This window comes from Jaculus jaculus, chromosome 17, assembly GCF_020740685.1.
Source record: "Jaculus jaculus isolate mJacJac1 chromosome 17, mJacJac1.mat.Y.cur, whole genome shotgun sequence".
NCBI classification, from domain to species: domain Eukaryota; kingdom Metazoa; phylum Chordata; class Mammalia; order Rodentia; family Dipodidae; genus Jaculus; species Jaculus jaculus.
In genome coordinates this window covers 18721821-18739136 of record NC_059118.1, presented here as the reverse complement: position 1 = coordinate 18739136, position 17316 = coordinate 18721821, and the positions used below count along the sequence as shown (strand labels likewise).

The following is a 17316-nucleotide window of genomic DNA, read 5'->3' as shown; positions in this document are numbered from 1 at the left end:
CTTAAGGACCCAGGTTCAGGGCTGGAGAAATGGCTTAGCCGTTAAGCGCTTGCCTGTGTAGCCTAAGGATCCCGGTTCGAGGCTTGATTCCCCAGGACCCACGTTAGCCAGATGCACAAGGGGCACACGTGTCTGCAGATTGTCTGCAGTGGCTGGAGGCCCTGGTGCACCCATTCTCTCTCTGTCTGTTGCTCTCAAATAAGTAAAAATAAATTAAAAAGAAAAATGTAAGGGCCCAGGTTCAATTCCCCAGTACCCACATAAGCCAGCTGCACACACCTGGAGTTTGTTCGCAGTGGCTAGAGGCCCTAGCATGTCCATTCAATCAGCCCCTCTCTCAAATAAATGAAATATTAAAACTATAAAAGCAAGGGGTTGAAGGGGTGTAGTAAGGATGACTGGATCCCTGAAGGTAAAAGGGCAGGAAAATTTTTCTCTCTTGCCTAGTTCCACAGAATTGTTTTTCCACAAACAGGACCCCTCCTGGGAGGGAGGACTTTCCTAGGACTTAAACTCTGGATGGTGAAGTTCAGTCCCCTCTTCCCCCAGCTAATCTCTTTCTGAGATAGCCCACCACCCTAAGGTTGTAAATACCTTTGCAAGGGGAGGGCAGCCTCTCTGATCACTTGGGAACTTCCAGCTGTGGGTGGGTTTTTCCCTCAGCTGGGCCCAGACTCAGCTGGTAGGGGCTAAGCCTAGGCCCTAGCCCAGGCCCAGCTGGGAGGGTCCCTAGCACTTACTTTCCACACGGGTTATCTCCTCCAGCTCCCCACATGCAGGAGCTCTTTGAACTTTCTTTTTTCTTTCCAGCTGCTCCCCCTGGGGTTCCCTATCTGGTCACATGGACTCCTGAGCCACATGTGGCCTACATGGGCTTTTGGGCTCCATGTGGTGTACTTCTCTTTTCCCCACTTTGTTTCCCTTCACCTCTCAGCCTTCCCCTTTCTGCACTCCTATGTAGAATCTGAATAAAACGTGGTATTTCATAAGTCATGCTCTTGAATCTGGAATTGCCGATTCTTTGGTTAGTTTGCAGATATGAACTCAGGGCTTGGTGTTCCAGGAAGCACCCCAGGACCCCAATTTCCACATCACAGGCTGGACAGATAACTTAGCGTTTAAGACACTTGTCAGTGAAGCCAAAAGACCAGGTTCGATTTCCCAGTACCCGCATAAAGGTGGATGCACAAGGTAGCTCAAGTGTCTAGAGTTCATTTGCAGTGGCTAGAGGCCCTGGCGCGCCCATTGTCTACCTCCCTCTTTCTCTCTTTGCCCTTTTACTCTCAAGCATTTAAAAAAAAAAAAAAAAGCCGGGCGTGGTGGCTGGCGCACGTCTTTAATCCCAGCACTCGGGAGGCAGAGGTAGGAGAATCGCCAGGCTAGAGATCCTACCTCGAAAAACAACAACAACGAAATCCCATAATAACACAAGAGGGCCCTCTGAGTTCTCACAACAAAGCAGCCTCCAGATGTGACGGTTCAGACGGCTGGGGCTGCCAGCCCAAGGCTGCTTTCCTGCCCTTCTGGGGACTCACCTCCCTCCTCTCCGAATTAGATTCAGGTGTGTAGGTGCTAAGCTGTTGTCTATGATGACCCTACTTTCACCGTAAAGTCTTTTCACTGCCCGAGATGGTCTATTCTCACTGTTCCACTGAGCGCCAAACTGTTCCCGTGGTCCGCCGTGGCCTCAGAACAAGTGCCCTGTTCCAAGGAGGCCCGGGGAGACGTGGGTCCTGCGGCTGTACCTCAACTGGAGAGGGATGCTTCAGCCTTAACGGGATACGTACGCGCTCTGCGGGGGGCGGGGCGGGGCGGATGAAGGAGGCGCGCGGGGCATTGTGGGTACATAGTTCAGCAGCAGGGACGTCGGCCTGTGGGACTCAGGAATGAACTACGATTCCCATGGTGCACTGCGACGCACAGGCCGGCCCTGAGCTCAGCGTCTTGGAGCGCACGCCCTCCCTGGGAATAGTAGTTTCAGCCTCGTGGAGGTGCCTAGGGACAGGGGGTGGCCGGGAACTCACCTTCCCAGCGACCCGCTAGGCGGGGCGGGGCGCCTCGTGCAAGATGGTGGCTCGCGCGGCGTGTGGCTCCCGTCGTCTGGCCAGGGGTCCGCGTAGCGCGCCGGGCAGCGTCGCGCTGGTCTGGAGTCCCTGCCCGCCGGGTCCCTGACCCCGCGCCCCCCAGCCTCTGCCCGCGGCGCCCGCACGCCACGCGTGCCCTCCGCTCCCGGCATGCCGCGCGCTCGTAAGGGCACCGCGCTCCGTAAGGGCGGCCAGCGCCGCGGTGGAGGTGAGTTTGGGGGGGTGTAAGTAGCTCTTTCAGCGGGGGATTGTGGGGGGGTCTTTTGTGCCTCCCCGTGGATGTCCTGGAGTAGGAAACTCTCCCCCCCACCCCGCTTCGATCAAGCACAGCACAGCCTCGCTCAACTCGGCGGAGGCCAGCACGTGCACCAGCAGGCAGCGGCCACGTGTGCGCCTAACTTGAACGTGCTGCCATGTGTCTGTCGGGATTTCATGCCCACCTGTCCCCCCAGTGGCGGTGACTTGGCAGGCACTTCAGGGCTTCGGTTTCCCCATAATCCCTCCACCTCAGTTTGCATGCTGGGATGGGAAATCCCACTGGGCATAGCACGATGCTAGCTCCTTTGCCATCCGCTGGTCTTTTTGGTGGACTAGACATGGGAATTGGTAGAAACCCAGCACGTTTTGGAGAACTAAAGGAGGTGCGATTGATTGGGGCACTGGCAGTATGGCCGTGGACTGGGTAAATATCCTAAAGCCGGAGGCTATCTTGGGACTCCCTTATCAACCTCAACCAGAAGCCTGTCCCGTTGCAGTAAACACGTATGTTTACTGTGCCCGCCTGGCACAGCTTTGACCTGGCCACCGCCTTGATGGGGCTTGGGTGGGAGGAGGATGTTTAGTAGGGTAGTGACAGTTCTACAAGGATATGGGTGCAGGAACTGTGTTTACTGAGTGGTGTCAGCTCCAGACAGAAACATGGGAGGAGCTTTTGGCTGAGTCCTGAGACGTGAAGAGAAAAAAACAAAAACAAAAAGCCCCATGCTGACAGCCTGTTGTACAAAGGCTTGACAACCAAAGGGACCACCGTGGAACAGATTGAGAGGAGACTGGGTTGTTTTATGAAGCAGGGAAGCAAGAGGTGAGCAGAGGCCAATGAGTTGAGCTTTTACCTACAGACAAGGAATGTAAACAGTTCCTAAGATGTAGGACCAGCCTGGGTGATCAAACCTTTCTAGGGCAGTGCCACACTAGCTACCATTGGCCTTGCACAGAAACCATACACAGGAGTGTATAGCCCTTCTGACAGTAAGATTCTCTGTTTCACCCATTTTCAGTGGCTCTTGAAGGGAGGGTCAGGAGGAGCCAGTGTGTCTATACCCGAAGCTGATGGCCCTAAATGGAACTAGGGAAGCTCATAAGACCGTGCACTTGAAGCACGGAACTCGGAACACCCACTGGGACCTGTGCTTCTGCCCCTAGAGTTGAGAGGTCGTTTGATACACCTGCTGTCCTGCAGCAGTACTATAGCACCAGAAAGAGGTGTTGGGTGTAGTGGCAAATATCTTTAATCCCAGGGGAGGCAGAGGTAAGAGGATCACTGTGCGTTCAAGGCCACCCTGAGTCTACATAGTGAATTCCAGGTCATTTCAGGCTAGAGTGAAACCCTACCTCAAAACAACAACAACAACAACAACAACAAAAAAGGCTGAAGAGGTTAGTGGTTAAGGTGTTTGCCTGCGAAGCGTAAGGACCCATGTTCTACTCTCCAGATCCCAAGTAAGCCAGGTGCACAAAGGTGAGGCAAGCACAAGGTCGCACACGCCCACTAGGTGGCGCAGGCGTCTGGAGTTTGACTGCAGTGGCTGAGGCTGGTGTGCCAATTTTCTCTCTATATATCTCTAAAAGTAAATAAATTTTTTTTGAAGTAGAACAGGGGCTGGAGAGGTGGCTTAGTGGTTAAGGTGCTTAAGGGACCCAGGTTCAGTTCTCCAGGAGTCACACAGGCCAGATGCACAAGGTGGCACATGTGTCTAGAATTTGTTTGCAGAGGCTGGAGGAGGCCTTGGCACACCCACTCCACCCCCCCCCAAAAAATAAATAAAAATGTAGAACAGAGTGGAGTGGGAGCTGAAAATGTAGCCCAGAGGTAGAATATTTAGTAAGCATTCATGAAACTCTGAGTTCAGTTACAAACAAGTAGAACTTGGACTTGAACCTTTGCGTCTGCCTAATTCTATCACCTAAGCACTTACCTTTATGCTGCCCGCTTTGGGGCATAATCCAGACTGGGCCACAAATTTATATGAGATCCATCCCATCCCTTCTACTTCTGCCTGGTTCCTGTTCTCCTTGAGGACTGTCTCCAACAAGCCTGCCCGGTAATTTCTGGGCTGGGCCTACTACCTCATGCTCTGTAGCAGGTAGACCTCCTCCTCATTTTCCTGCTTCCTAGCTCAAGCTCCATGCTGTTTGCGTCAGCTTTTTATTTTTTTAATTTTTGGTTTTCCAAGGTAGGGTCTCACTGTAGCCCAGGCTGACCTAGAATTCACTATGTCATCTCAGGCTGGCCTTGAACTCACAGTGATCCTCCTACCTCTGCCTCCCAAATGCTAGGATTAAAAGGCGTGCGCTGGGCTGGAGAGATGGCTTAGCGGTTAAGCGCTTGCCTGTGAAACCTAAGGACCCCAGTTCGAGGCTCGGTTCCCCAGGACCCATGTTGACCAGATGCATAAGGGGGCGCACACATCTGGAGTTTGTTTGCAGTGGCTGGAGGCCCTGGAGCATCCATTCTCTCTCTATCTAACTTTCTCTCTCTGTGTCACTCTCAAATAAAAAATAAAAAAAATAAAAAAGTTGAGGTAAAAGGCGTGCGCCACCACCCCTGGCTTTCCCTAGCTTTTGTTTTCTCATGAGGTTGAGTGAGGTACCCCCAGCCATTTCCCTCATCAATGGATGAATTTTATGTTCTCCAGGTGCCCGGAGTAGTGGCCAAGCCGACTCAGGTTCCAGCGAGGATGAAGCAGCCAGTGAGGCCCGCAGTACCACTAGTGAATGCCCCAGCCTTCTCAGCACCGCTGCAGAAGACAGCCTCGGTAAGAGAAGGTGGCGGTTTGGCAGGGCTTCAGCGAGTGCTCCACTGAGCAAGAGCAGATTGCATTGCTGACTCACTCGCTGGCTTTGCAGGTGGGGAAGCTATAGATGAACAGGGCCAACAGGAAGACCTGGAGGAAAAGCTGAAAGAATATGTGGACTGCCTCACAGACAAGAGGTACCAGTGGTTGCCAGCCGGCTCCTATACCCAGGACCCTGCCAGTCCATGCAGGTGTGACCAAGGGAGTGCTAGCCCGCATGACTCCTCTCCCCCGCTTCTGTACCTCTCAGTGCCAAGACAAGGCAAGGAGCGCTGGAGAGCCTGCGCCTGGCCCTGGCCTCCCGCCTACTCCCTGACTTCCTGCTGGAACGTAGCCTCACACTGGCAGATGCCCTGGAAAAGTGCCTAAAGAAAGGTCAGGCCCCGGGGCATGTGGGGAACCTTTCCTGGGCAGGTGCTGACCCTGCCTGCATGGGCTGATTGGAAAGCATCCCGCAGGGAAGGGTGAGGAACAGGCCCTAGCTGCTGCTGTGCTCGGCCTGCTCTGTGTGCAGCTGGGCCCTGGATCCAAGGGCGAGGAGCTGTTTCACAGCCTGAAGCCCCTGCTTGTCTCTGTGCTCAGTGATGGCACAGCAAGTCCTGCCGCCCGGCTCCATGTGAGTACTGCCCTGCCCTGCCCATGAGCCCTTGTGCCTCATCCTTGAGCACAGTGGGGCGTTCTACCTGTCCTCATGCTCTCCTACTTTGGGAAGGATGAACTTGGGTTGCCAGCCGTTGGGCTCACCCCTGGGGCCTGGCTTCGTCCTTCTCCCAACAGTGTGCTTCTGCTCTCGGCTTGGGCTGCTATGTTGCTGCTGCAGATGTCCAGGTGAGTGGGCTTTGAACCCGGGTGGTAGAGTAACTGGACTCCTAGATCTGCCCCTGAGCCACTCCCCTGCCTCCCTGTGCTCCTAGGACCTGGTCTCTTGCCTCGCTTGCTTGGAAGGTATTTTCAGCCGGTCCTGTGGTGCAGGTGGCTCCACCGCTGCTGCGGTCCCTGCCAACCTTCATGGCCTGCTCTGTGCTGCCCTGCAGGCCTGGGCATTGCTGCTCACCATCTGTCCTAGCAACCACATCACCCACATCCTTGACAGGTAGGGGAAGCTCCCCACCGGGAGTGGGAAGGGACTGTGAAGGGGCCCCCGATCCATACACGTAGCTTAGCCTGCCCCTTCCCTAGACAGCTGCCCCGGCTGCCCCAGCTCTTGTCCAGTGAAAGTGTGAACCTGCGGATTGCTGTTGGTGAAACCATCGCACTGCTCTTTGAGCTCGCCCGGGACATTGAGGTGCGAGGGACAGTAGGGGGTGCCTGTTGGCACCGCTGACCATCCCAGGCTGAATATAGAGCATGCCACAGAAAACTACAGCCTTGGGTCAATATGCAGGGGCGGTGGCTCCAATACCAACTCACGTGCTAAGTGCTGTGACGGGACCCTGAGCAGAGGTGTCCTGCTTGGGCAAAGACCAAGGAGGGGTTGAAAGGAGCCAGGCAGAAGAGGAAACGGGTAGCGAGTGCCCAAGCCCCGTGCTGACAGCTAGCAGAGCTCACGCTTGTGCCCCGTGCCCATCACTTCCCACACAGGAGGACTTTGTTTATGAGGACATAGAGGCCCTCTGTGGTGCCCTCCGTACTCTGGCCACTGACAGCAACAAGTACCGTGCCAAGGCTGACCGTCGACGCCAACGCTCTACTTTTCGTGCTGTGCTGCACTTTGTTGAGGTGTGTGTGTGAGGACCCGAGTATCCTAGCAAGAGTGCATGCCCAGGCGTGACAGCCAGGGCCACTCACCGTGGGCTCTCTACCCCGTAGGGTGGTGAATGTGAGGAGGAGACGATCCGCTTTGGACTGGAAGTGCTCTATGTCGACAGCTGGGCTCGACACCGCATCTACACAGCCTTCAAAGAAGTGCTGGGCTCAGGCATGCATCACCACCTTCAGGTGGGCTGACAGACAAGGGACGTGGGGGGAAACCCAACTTGGCTGCTTCCGACTGGCCTGGGTTTATTGCCTTCTTTGTCCCCAGAACAATGAGCTTCTCCGTGACATCTTTGGCCTGGGCCCTGTGCTGGTGTTGGATGCGGCTGCCCTGAAAGCCTGCAAAATTTCACGCTTTGAGAAGGTTTGCATCCTTGGGCACCATTAACTTCCCTCCTTTCCTGTTACCTGAAGGTCTGGAGCTATGAATGGGCTGCAGGAGGATCCTGGGCTTTCTCCTTCCCAGCTCACCAGGTATCCTCTCTCTGCCCTTGCCCCAGCACCTGTACAATGCTGCTGCCTTCAAAGCCAGGACCAAGGCTCGCAGCCGCGCACGGGACAAGCGAGCAGACATCCTGTGAAGTGGACTGACCAATGAGAAAGCTATCCAGCCCTTGGCCATATTTTTTAACAGAGGACAGTGCAAAAACTGGTCCCTGCCAGTTATTGTCACTTTATTTTTTTAATGATAAACCAAAAACAGACACAGGATGGAAGGGTGAGAGTCGGGAGGCTTAGGACCCTGGCCCTTTGTTTCTGCACTCAGCCTTGTGGCTGTGGCCTCTTCATCTCAGACGGGGACAAGTAATGTATCTGTCCCGGGGCTGAGGAGCAAGGCAGGTGAGAAGGGGGCGTTTCTTTTTAGATCTTTATCCCCTGGGGTCACTTCCTTTGGGGGTCTCACATCTGGACACATGTCATATGGCAGGTGGGGAGACAAAGCTACCTAGAAAGGGTTTATGTGCTGATTTTTGAAAGATTATAAAAGATAATTAAACAATGTTCATCTTCCTATGGCCTTGATTCTATTTTTGCCTGTCCTCTCTTCCCATTTACTACCCCAGGCCTGGCTCCAGCTTGGTCTCCTCATCTTACCTTTGCTCTCCAAGGCAGTCTCCCCACATGGTCCCCCTCCCCCAGCTCTGTCAGAGGCCAGCTTGTCTGAAAGCTGAGGCTGGACCCCCCACTGGGAGGCCTGGCAGAATGGGTGACTGAGCAGGGACAGCTATTTCTAGACTTCTGAAACATATCTAGTGGCCAGAGGGTACTGAGAGGCCACCAGAGGAGCCAGGAGGCTGATGTGCCATCCTGACTGGGCAAGCCAGAGCAGGACCAGAAGGCCTGACTGGGCCTGACCTGCAGAGGTCAGGAGAGACAGGCAGCTGAGGAGTCACATCAGGCTCTTGTACAGAGATCTCACCAAGGTAGTCGTATAGATGTGGCCAGCATTGGGAGAGGAGAGACCTGCCAAAGGCCTCTTTATTTCCCCTCGCACACTCATGTGTCCAGGTGGCAACTCAGCTGGGTGCCCGGGCTTCACTGGAGTTGAGCCTCCGAAGCTGGCTGAGGCTGGCCAAGCGCAACTTGAGCAGTGTCTCCTCCTGTGTACGCAGTGTGTGCGCCAGGATCCTCAGGGATTCGCTCTGAAGCACTGGAAATGGGCATTCATAGGACCTGGTCAGACCACGTGCCTCCCCAGTACCCGCGGCCAGTGCTGGGGGATGCCTCCGACCCCCCGCCCCACCCTTCGTTCCTGCAGCAGCATCGGCAGTTGCTCCTTCCAAAGGCCCTGCTGCCCGGCCCTTGATTCCCAGCCCTGCCTCCTGCCCCTACCACTCAGGTAGACAGCCAGGATAGCGAGTGCCAGGCACGTGAACACCAGCAGCGCCAACAGCAGCAGGAAGCCCCCACGGCCACACATGGGACTGCAGCCGGCCTGGGCGCACAAGGACGGCGGCAAGACACCCAGCAGTTCATCCCATGGCCGTGCCTCTTCGGCCAGATAGGGGCGCAGCGAGCCTGCTGGGGGGGGGGTGGTTCGTCAGGAGGGCAGTGCCTGCCTTCCTCCCCTCCCCCAGGGCATCCGTCTCGCAGCCCCTGGCCCCTCACCTCCGCTGTGTAGGTCACTGATGGACTCCACTCGGTACAGACGCACCTCCTGCACGTGGTTGGAAGCCAGTGGCCCTCTGCTCCTCTGGCCCTGCCCCGGTGCCACGGTGTCTGCAGGGGCAGTGGGACTGACTGAGCCAGCAAGTCACCCCTTCCCTTCTCTCAGGCAGCAGGCACTTGGAGAACATACGTCAGGTATGTCTCTTGATGATGGATCCTGGATGGCGCTTGGTTTGTGTGGTGGTAGGAGGTACACTTGACTTGCTCCCATGTTCTGTTTTATTTATTATTTATTTATTTTTATTAGCATTCTCCATGATTATAAAAAATCCCATGGTAATTCCCTCCCCCCACACACACTTTCCCCTTTGGAATTCCATTCTCCATCATATTACCTCCCCATCACAATCATTGTACTTACATATATACAATATCAACCTATTAAGTACCCTCCTCCCTTCCTTTCTCTTACCTTGTTTTATTTTATTTGTTTGTTTATTTGAGAAAGAAGCAGCTAGAGAGAACGGGTGCACCAGGGCCTCCAGCCACTGCAAACGAACTCCGGACCCATGTGCCACCTAGTGCACCTGGCTTTACGTGGGTCCTGGGGAATTGAACCTGGGTCCTTAGGCTCTGCAGGCAAGCGCCTTTAACTGCTGAGCTCTCTCCAACCCTTCTTCTGTGTTCCTCAAGGACCCTCAGGCATTCCTCCGACTGCTAGCAAATAGTTTCTCAATCTTACAGAGTAACCCTGTGTCACATGCACTTTGGCCCTGCCTCTGTCTTGTGCCCTACAGACACTGAGCTAGCCACCAGCCCAGACATGTCACCTGGTGCTTCCTCCTAGACACATGCAGCCACATTCTAGCCATCTTGGAGCCTTTCCCTCCTGGCCTGAGTTCTGGCTTCTTTCTTAAAAAAAATTTTTAAGAGCCAGGCATGGTGGCACACACCTTTAATCCCAGCACTTGGGAGGTAGAGGTAGGAGGATCACAGTGGGTTCAAGGCCACCCTGAGACTACATAGTGAATTCCAGGTCAGCCTGGGCTAGAGCGAGACCCTACCTCAAAAAACCAAAAAAGAAAAAATTTTTTTTTTAATTTTCATGTATTTATTTGAGAGTGACAGAGAGAAAGAGGCAGGGGAGGGGTAAGAGAATGGGCATGCCAGGGCTTCCAGCCACTGCAAACGAACTCCCGAGGCGTGTGCCCCCTTGTGCATCTGGTTAATGTGGGTCCTGGGGAATCAAGCCTCAAACCGGGGTCCTTAGGCTTTGCAGGCGAGCACCTTAACCACTAAGTCCATCTCTCCAGCCCTTAAATTTTTTTTTAAGAGGGCTGGAGAGATGGGCTTAGCGGTTAAGCACTCGCCTGTGAAGCCGAAGGACCCAGTTTCAATTTTCAGAGTCCCACATAAGCCAGATGCACATGGTGGCACATGCATCTGGAGTTCATTTGCAGTGGCTGGAGGTCCTGGCTTGCCCAGTCTCTCTTTCTCCCTCTCTTCTGTCTCTAATAAATAAATAATAAAATCTTTAAATCTTTTTAAAATGTATTTTATTTATTTATTTGAGAGACAAAGAGGCAGAGAGAGAGGGAGGGAGGGAATGGGTGCGCCAGGGCTGCAGTGAACTCCAGATACTTGCGCCCCTTTGTGCATCTGTCTTATGTGGATCCTGGAGAATCGAACCGGGATCCTTTGGCTTTGCAGGCAAACGCCTTAACCGCTAAGCCATCCTTCCAGCCCGCGTTCTACCTTCTTTAAGAAACCCAGGGTGATTCTGCTGTTATTTCATAAACCCTGCTGTTTTCACTCAGCGTCACTACATGAGCCCTTTTCTTCTTCACGCATATTCCTCTGAGGCTGCTTGAGCCTTTAGGTGGCTTCCGGTTCCTTTCGGAGAGCCGAGGGTATAGCTCGGTAGGAAAGCATTTGCCTAGCATGTACAAGGCCCTGGGTGTTCAATTCCCAGCACCACCAAAAAAAAAAAAAAAAAAAAAAATCTAATTTCTTTGGAAATGAACAACCCCCAGTACATCAATCCATCATTGAGGTTGAAGGTTTTCCCCAATTTCCTGATAGTTGTGGACAATTCCCAGAAGTCGAGTTGCTGGATCCAAGAACAGGGACTTAGGTTTAAAGCTATCATCAATCTCTCCATCCACAGCCCCCAAGAGGATACAACATAGTCAGCATTAGGCATCCATTGGGAAAAACAGATGAGCGTACATTAGTTTGTGAAAGGAGGAATATAGATTTTTCTGGGCAGGGGTCGCAGAATATAGCTTCTTGAATGATTTGGGTTTTGCCTAAGGAACCAGTGTGTGGGTGGCTTAATTTTCCACTCACAGGTTCTGCCTGTTTTAGTCACTGGGTCTTTGTAGTTTCCTTGTGATTATAAAGTTTTATTTATTTATTTTTGTTTTTCAAGGTAGAATCTCACTCTAGCTCAGGCTGACCTGGAATTCACTATGTAGTCTCAGGGTGGCCTCTAACTCAGGAAAATCCTACCTCTGCCTCCTCACTGCTGGGATTTAAAGGTGTGTACCACCACACCCAACTGTTGTTGTTGGGTTTTTTTTTGTTTTGTTTTTTGTTTTGTTTTGTTTTCTTTTGAGATCCTCTCATAATGTAGAGAGTACTGACCTAGAACCAGTACAGTAGCCTAGGCTGGCCTTGAACTTTTTGTTTGTTTGTTTGTTTGTTTTTCAAAGTAGGGTCTCACTCCAGCTCATGCTGACCTAGAATTAACTATATAGTCTCAGGGTAGCCTTGAATTCATGGCAATCCTCCTACTTCTGCCTCCTGAATGCTGGGATTAGAGGCGTGCGCCACCACACCTAGCTGAAATTTTTTTTTTTTTCAAGTGTGAAAACTGGTTTATTGTTATAAACAGAAGTATTCCCTCTGGGACACCACTACGTGAAGAAGTCATCTGGGTAATTATTATTAAATAGTTGTCTTAACTTTGGGAAAACATTCCTTCCCCCACCATAGACATAGACACACAAAGATGGTTGCCGTGGGGCCCATGAGCTCACCAACTGTCTGCATGTGTCCCTAAGGACAAGTCACCCCCAGTCCTTTCCTTTTTCAGCTCTGGTGTCTCCAAAGCCACCTTCATACAGTAGTCGTATTAGAATTCATCCGTACTCAGCTCATTTGAAATTCAGTACTTCCTCCCACCCCACAGCTGACTCAGTTCTTGGGAATTGTTGGGAATAGACACTGCATTTTACTTTGAAAATCTTGCATACTGTGAACTCCTAAAGCTTTCCAGGCTGTGGAGGTAATCACACCCCACACACACCAGGCATAAAGTGAGCCCCAAGCCCAGGCTCTGAGGGCAAGGGAAGACGCACTCTCCAGTAAGGCAGCTGCGCCCATACTGCCCTTGTCAAACCATTCAGGGCTTTTCTTTTTAGCCAGTGGTATTGTAACAGATCCAACTAGCTTTCCTGCGGTGGCACAGAAACAGTGAAAATTCCACCTTTAATCAGGAAAAGCCAATTATCAGTGGACCAGGGAGCTTCCAGCAGAGAAGATTCCCTCATCCTGGATTCTGCTGCCTGCATGTTTAATATGTCTCTCCCTTTTTGTTTCAGAGCGTGCATGTGGGCTGGAGAGATGGCTTAGCGGTTAAGCGCTTGCCTCTGAAGCCTCAGAACCCAGTTCGAGGCTTGATTCCCCAGGACCCGTGTAAGCCAGGTGCACAAGGTGGCGCATGTATCTGGAGTTCATTTGCAGTGGCTGGAGGTCCTAGTGTGCCCTTTTGTTTTTCTCTCTCTCTCTCTCTCAATTAAATAAAAATAAAGAGAGAGTGTGTGTGTATGGACACACCAGGGCCGGCCTCCTGCCACTTCAGACAGCTCCAGATGCATGTGCTACTTTGTGCAACTAGTTTAAGTGAGTACTGGGAATCAAACCCAGACCTACAAGCTTTGCAAGCAAGTGCCTTTAACCACTGAGCCATCTCCCTGGCCTTTTGGACTCTTTTTTTTTTTTTTTTCAAGGTAGAATTCCACTCTTCACAAATCTGCATATCATCCTTACACAGGGGCCATGCTAATCTTCTCTGTATCGTTCCAAGTTTTAGTATATGCACTGCCAAAGCAAGCAAAGGTAGGGTTTCACTGTAGCACAGGCTGACCTGGAATTCAGTGTGTAGTTTCAGTCCAGCCCCCACACCTAGCTTTCTTATTTTGTTTCATTTGATTTTCGTTTTGGAAACAGGGTCTTACTAAGCTCCCAGGCCAGCCTCAAGCTCCTGATTACTAAAGTGATACTTCTGCCTTGACTTAGCAAGTACCATCAAAATATTTATGATTTCTGGGGCTGGAGAGATGGCTCAGCAGTTAAAGGTGGTTGCTTGCAAAGCCAAAAGGCCCAGGTTCAATTCCTTATTACCAGATACACAAAGTGGTGCAGCATCTGGGGTTTGTTTGCAGTGGCAAGAGGTCCTGGTGCACCCATACTCTCTTAAGTAAATAAATAATTTTAAAAATATATATTTATAAGTTGAGCCCGGGCATGGTGCTGCACGCCTTTAATCCTAGCACTTGGGAGGCAGAGGTAGAATTGCTGTGAATTCGAGGCCACCCTGAGACTATATAGTGAATTCCAGGTTAGCCTGGACCAGAGCAAGACCCTACCTCAAAAAGTTTAAAAAAAAAAATTATACGTCAGGGCTGGAGAGATGGTTTAAAGCTCCTGAGTCTGTTTTTTAGTTAGTTTTTTTTTTTTTTAATGCAAGAGAGAATTGGCATGCCAAGGTCTACAGACACTGCAATCAAACTGCAGATGATGCATCACCTTTTGCGTCTGGTTTACGTGGGATCTGGGAGTTGAACATAGGTCCTTAGGTTTTTCAGGCAAGCTCCTTAACCATTAAGCCATCTCACTAGACCTCTTTACAGGATTTTAAAATCTGACAAGGCTGGAGAGATGGCTTAGCAGTTAAGGTGCTTGCATGCAAAGCCTGAAGATTCATGTTCCACTCTCCAGGTGCCACATAAGCCAGGTGCATGGTGATGCAGGCATGCAGTGTCACGCACATGCACACAAGGGGGCGCACACATCTGGAGTTCAGTTTCAGTGGCTGGAGGCCCTGGCATGCCAGTTCTTTCCCTTTCTCTCCCTCTTGCATAAAAATAAAATATATATAAAACTCCTGACCCTGACAGGCATGGTAGCACACGCTTTTAATCCCAGCACTCGGGAGACAGAGGTAGGATTGCCATGAGTTCAAGGCCATCCTGACACTACATAGTGAATTCTTGGTCAGCCTGGGCTAGAGTGAGACTCTACCTTGAAAAACCAAAACACACAGACACACACACAGTAAATATTAAGATCCCATCCCCAAAGAAGGCAAACACTTTTTTCTTACCAGAGAACAGGCCCCTTCCTTGCAGTATAAAATGTTGAAAATGAATAGGCATATAGTCTAGTGGTAGAACACTTGCCTTGCATGTGTGAGGTTTTAGGTTCAATCCCCAGCCCCACAAGTACATAAGTAAAAAATAGGTTATGTAGGCTTACAGTTATATTAAAATATTGAAAATGCGATGATAGGAACTAGCTAGGCTGTGAGTTATGAGTTGGTCCCTAGACCAGTCAACTTGTATCTGTAGCTTCCTAGATTCCCGCTGCTCTGGGCCCTCTGTGCCTATTTATTTTTGTTACAAGATCTCAATATGTAGCCCAGACTGGCCTCCAACTCACTATGACCACAAACAGCTATACTCAGGTCTGAGCTTCCCAAGTGCTGATATTGTAGGTGGGTACCACTGTGCCTAGCCAGTATGTTAGAAGGACCTCATTCTTGCCCAGGCTGACCTGGAATTCACTATGTAGTCTCAGGGTGGCGAACCCATGGTGATTCTCCTACCTCTGTGTCCCAAGTGCTGGGATTAAAGGCATGTGCCACCATGCCCAGCTTTTTATTTCTTTCTCTTTCTTTCTTTCTTTTTTTTTTTTAGGCAGGGTATCACTCTAGTGCAGGATGACCTGGCATTCACTATGTAGTCTCAGGGTGACAAACTCATGGCGATCTTCCTTCCTCTGCCTCCCAAGTGCTGTGATTAAAGATGTGTGCCACCATGCCCAGCAAATTTTTTATTTACTTATTATTAGAGACAGAATGGGTGTGCCAGGACCTTCAGCCACTGCAAACAAACTCTAGGCACATGTACCACTATGTGCATCTGACTTATATGGATTCTGGGGAATTAAACCTAGGTCCTTAGGCTTTGCAGGCAAGCAAGCCATTTCTCCAGTCCCAGTATTCTTTGTACACAGCAGAGCAATTAGATAAATGGCCATCCAGCTCTTGACTAGCTGAGTGTCCGTCTGACCAGACTGAGGGCCCCCAACTCAGCCAGTTAGAGATATTTAGACTCAAATTAGGGTGGGTCAGAGGCCTGTATAATTCTCAGTTTCTCTGGGCCAGATAGCCAAATACTTCCTGGAACCACTGTCCTCCCCGATCCCAGCTTCCTTGTTAAAGGGCTGAACTGGCTGGAGTCCACCCAGATGTCCACACCCACTTGGGCACAGCCTGTAGTCGACCTGTTGGCCCGCTCCTCAGTGGAGTTCCTCTCCCAATGCCTCCCTGTGGCCCGTAGCAAGGGAACATGAAACGAGATGGAGAGAAGGTCTAGGCATGGCAGCCTCTTTCTTCCTCCGTGCACAAGGACAGGTCCTTTTACTAGAGCTGGGACATGGAAACTGACGTAGGGTCAGTGGAAGAAGGAATACATTTCTCCATGACCCATGGGATCACAGGACTGGGCTCTTCCCCTCCCTCACAGCCACCCTCTCCTACCTTCTTGGATCTCCTCAGGCATGACAATTGGTGGATAGTTGAGCCGATGAAGTGCCCAGTAGCAGGACTGGACAAAGGCAGCAGTGGTTCTTCTGGGAGCCTGCTGGGGAAGCTGGCTGCCTTTCAACCTGGGCCTAAAATAGGCCTGAGCTCAGTCCCCTGGGATATATTTAGAGGGGCCAGCTGAGCCATGAGAAGGGGCAGAGTGACCCACATGAGCCAGCCTGGACTATCTACCTGGTAATGAAGCTCAGTCAAGAGCAAGCCTCCATTAGCACATGGGGCCAGAGATCTCAGGTAACCATACCACCCCATACATTCATGGATTTTCATCCAGAACAGCCACTTGGGCTCAGCCTGCAGTGATATGCCACGTGACAGGCAGCTGTAACCAAGAACTTAGGGGGCTGGAAAGATGCCCGGCAGTTAAGGCACTTGCCCACAAAACCTAACGTCCCGGGGTTCAGTTCCCCAGTACCCATGTAAAGCCAGATGCACAGACTGGAGGCCCTGGTGTGCCCATTCTTATTCTCTCTCTCTCTGCTTGCAAATAAGTCTTTTAAGACATTTATAAAAAGATACCCTACTGAGCCACCCCTCCATTCCATAGACCCTTAACCACAGCCCAGCCACCACCTTCCATCAGACAGGGGACAGGCAACCATATTTGTGTGACCTGTTAGCACCAGGGATTGAGTGTGATGGACAACAGGAGTGCCATGCCACAGAACTCTGCAGGTCCACAAGCGGGCACCCATGCTGACCAGTGGACAGACCAGGATTTAAAGCTGCTGCTTCTGCTAACCTCACAACCTTAGGTAAAGAGAGCTTTACAAAGCCCTCTCCGGCCTCTTGTTTCCTCACCTGTAAAACGGAACAGCCAAGGGTTCCTCCCCTGGCAGAATGCACTGAGGATAGAAAGCAGCCACATATCTGAAACTCATACTAGAACGTCCTCTGAGTCCTCTGTAGGGCAAAGCAGGTCACGCGGGGGCATGTGAGCATGCCCAGCGCAGGCTCATCCCTGAAGAGGGCGATCTGGCTTCCTGGCCTCCCTCTGCAAGTGGACTCCTGTTCTGATTCCCAACTGGGCAAAACAGGATTATGGGGTCTACCTGCATTTCAAAACATTCCAAATCCATTATTCCACTGTGTCATATTAGCCTCCTTGCTGTCCCTCAAACTTGGCAGAATTATTCCCTCCTCCAAGCCTTTGCACTAGCTCTTTGGTCCTGGAATGCTTTGCTGACACTCCTTGGTTCTCGACTCAAATGTTACTCCGTTCAGTGAAGCCCTCTGCACACATTCTTGCCCATATCACCCAGTTGTGTTTGTTTTTTTTTCCCCTTCAGCACACTTAGCCCTGTAGTTATAATATGCAATGTATTACTCATGTTAGAATCCACAAAGGCAAGCGAACATGGTGGTACCCTTCTTTAATCCCAGCATTTGGGAGGTAGAGATAGGG

At 51.4% G+C, this 17316-nt stretch overlaps 2 protein-coding genes, 1 non-coding gene and 1 pseudogene across 4 annotated transcripts; 1 reads left to right on the top strand and 3 right to left on the bottom strand.

Moving 5' to 3' along the window:
• Window positions 1-2200: 2200 nt before the first annotated feature.
• Window positions 2201-7927, top strand: Ifrd2 (interferon related developmental regulator 2). Its single transcript, XM_004664271.2, has 12 exons — window positions 2201-2292; window positions 5000-5119; window positions 5211-5295; window positions 5409-5533; window positions 5617-5774; window positions 5936-5986; window positions 6073-6251; window positions 6338-6443; window positions 6740-6877; window positions 6968-7096; window positions 7182-7277; window positions 7414-7927. The coding sequence occupies exons 1-12, from the start codon at window positions 2235-2237 to the stop codon at window positions 7492-7494; spliced, it is 1326 nt and encodes a 441-aa protein (XP_004664328.1). The 5' UTR covers window positions 2201-2234; the 3' UTR covers window positions 7495-7927.
• A 503-nt stretch (window positions 7928-8430) lies between these two features.
• Lsmem2 (leucine rich single-pass membrane protein 2) lies at window positions 8431-15924 on the bottom strand. Of its 2 annotated transcripts, none has more exons than XM_045137089.1 (4): window positions 15849-15924; window positions 9023-9133; window positions 8747-8935; window positions 8431-8564 (listed from the first exon to the last, which is right to left on the bottom strand). In XM_045137089.1, the coding sequence occupies exons 1-4, from the start codon at window positions 15868-15870 to the stop codon at window positions 8431-8433; spliced, it is 456 nt and encodes a 151-aa protein (XP_044993024.1). In that variant the 5' UTR covers window positions 15871-15924. The 2 variants fall into 2 exon arrangements, with proteins under 2 accessions (XP_044993024.1, XP_012805536.1); XM_012950082.2 differs by having other exon boundaries at window positions 8747-8932.
• Window positions 12181-12597, bottom strand: LOC101603815 (annotated as a pseudogene).
• Window positions 13035-13140, bottom strand: LOC123455644. Its single transcript, XR_006634033.1, has one exon. It is a non-coding gene; the product is annotated as a U6 spliceosomal RNA (small nuclear RNA).
• Window positions 15925-17316: the final 1392 nt, after the last annotated feature.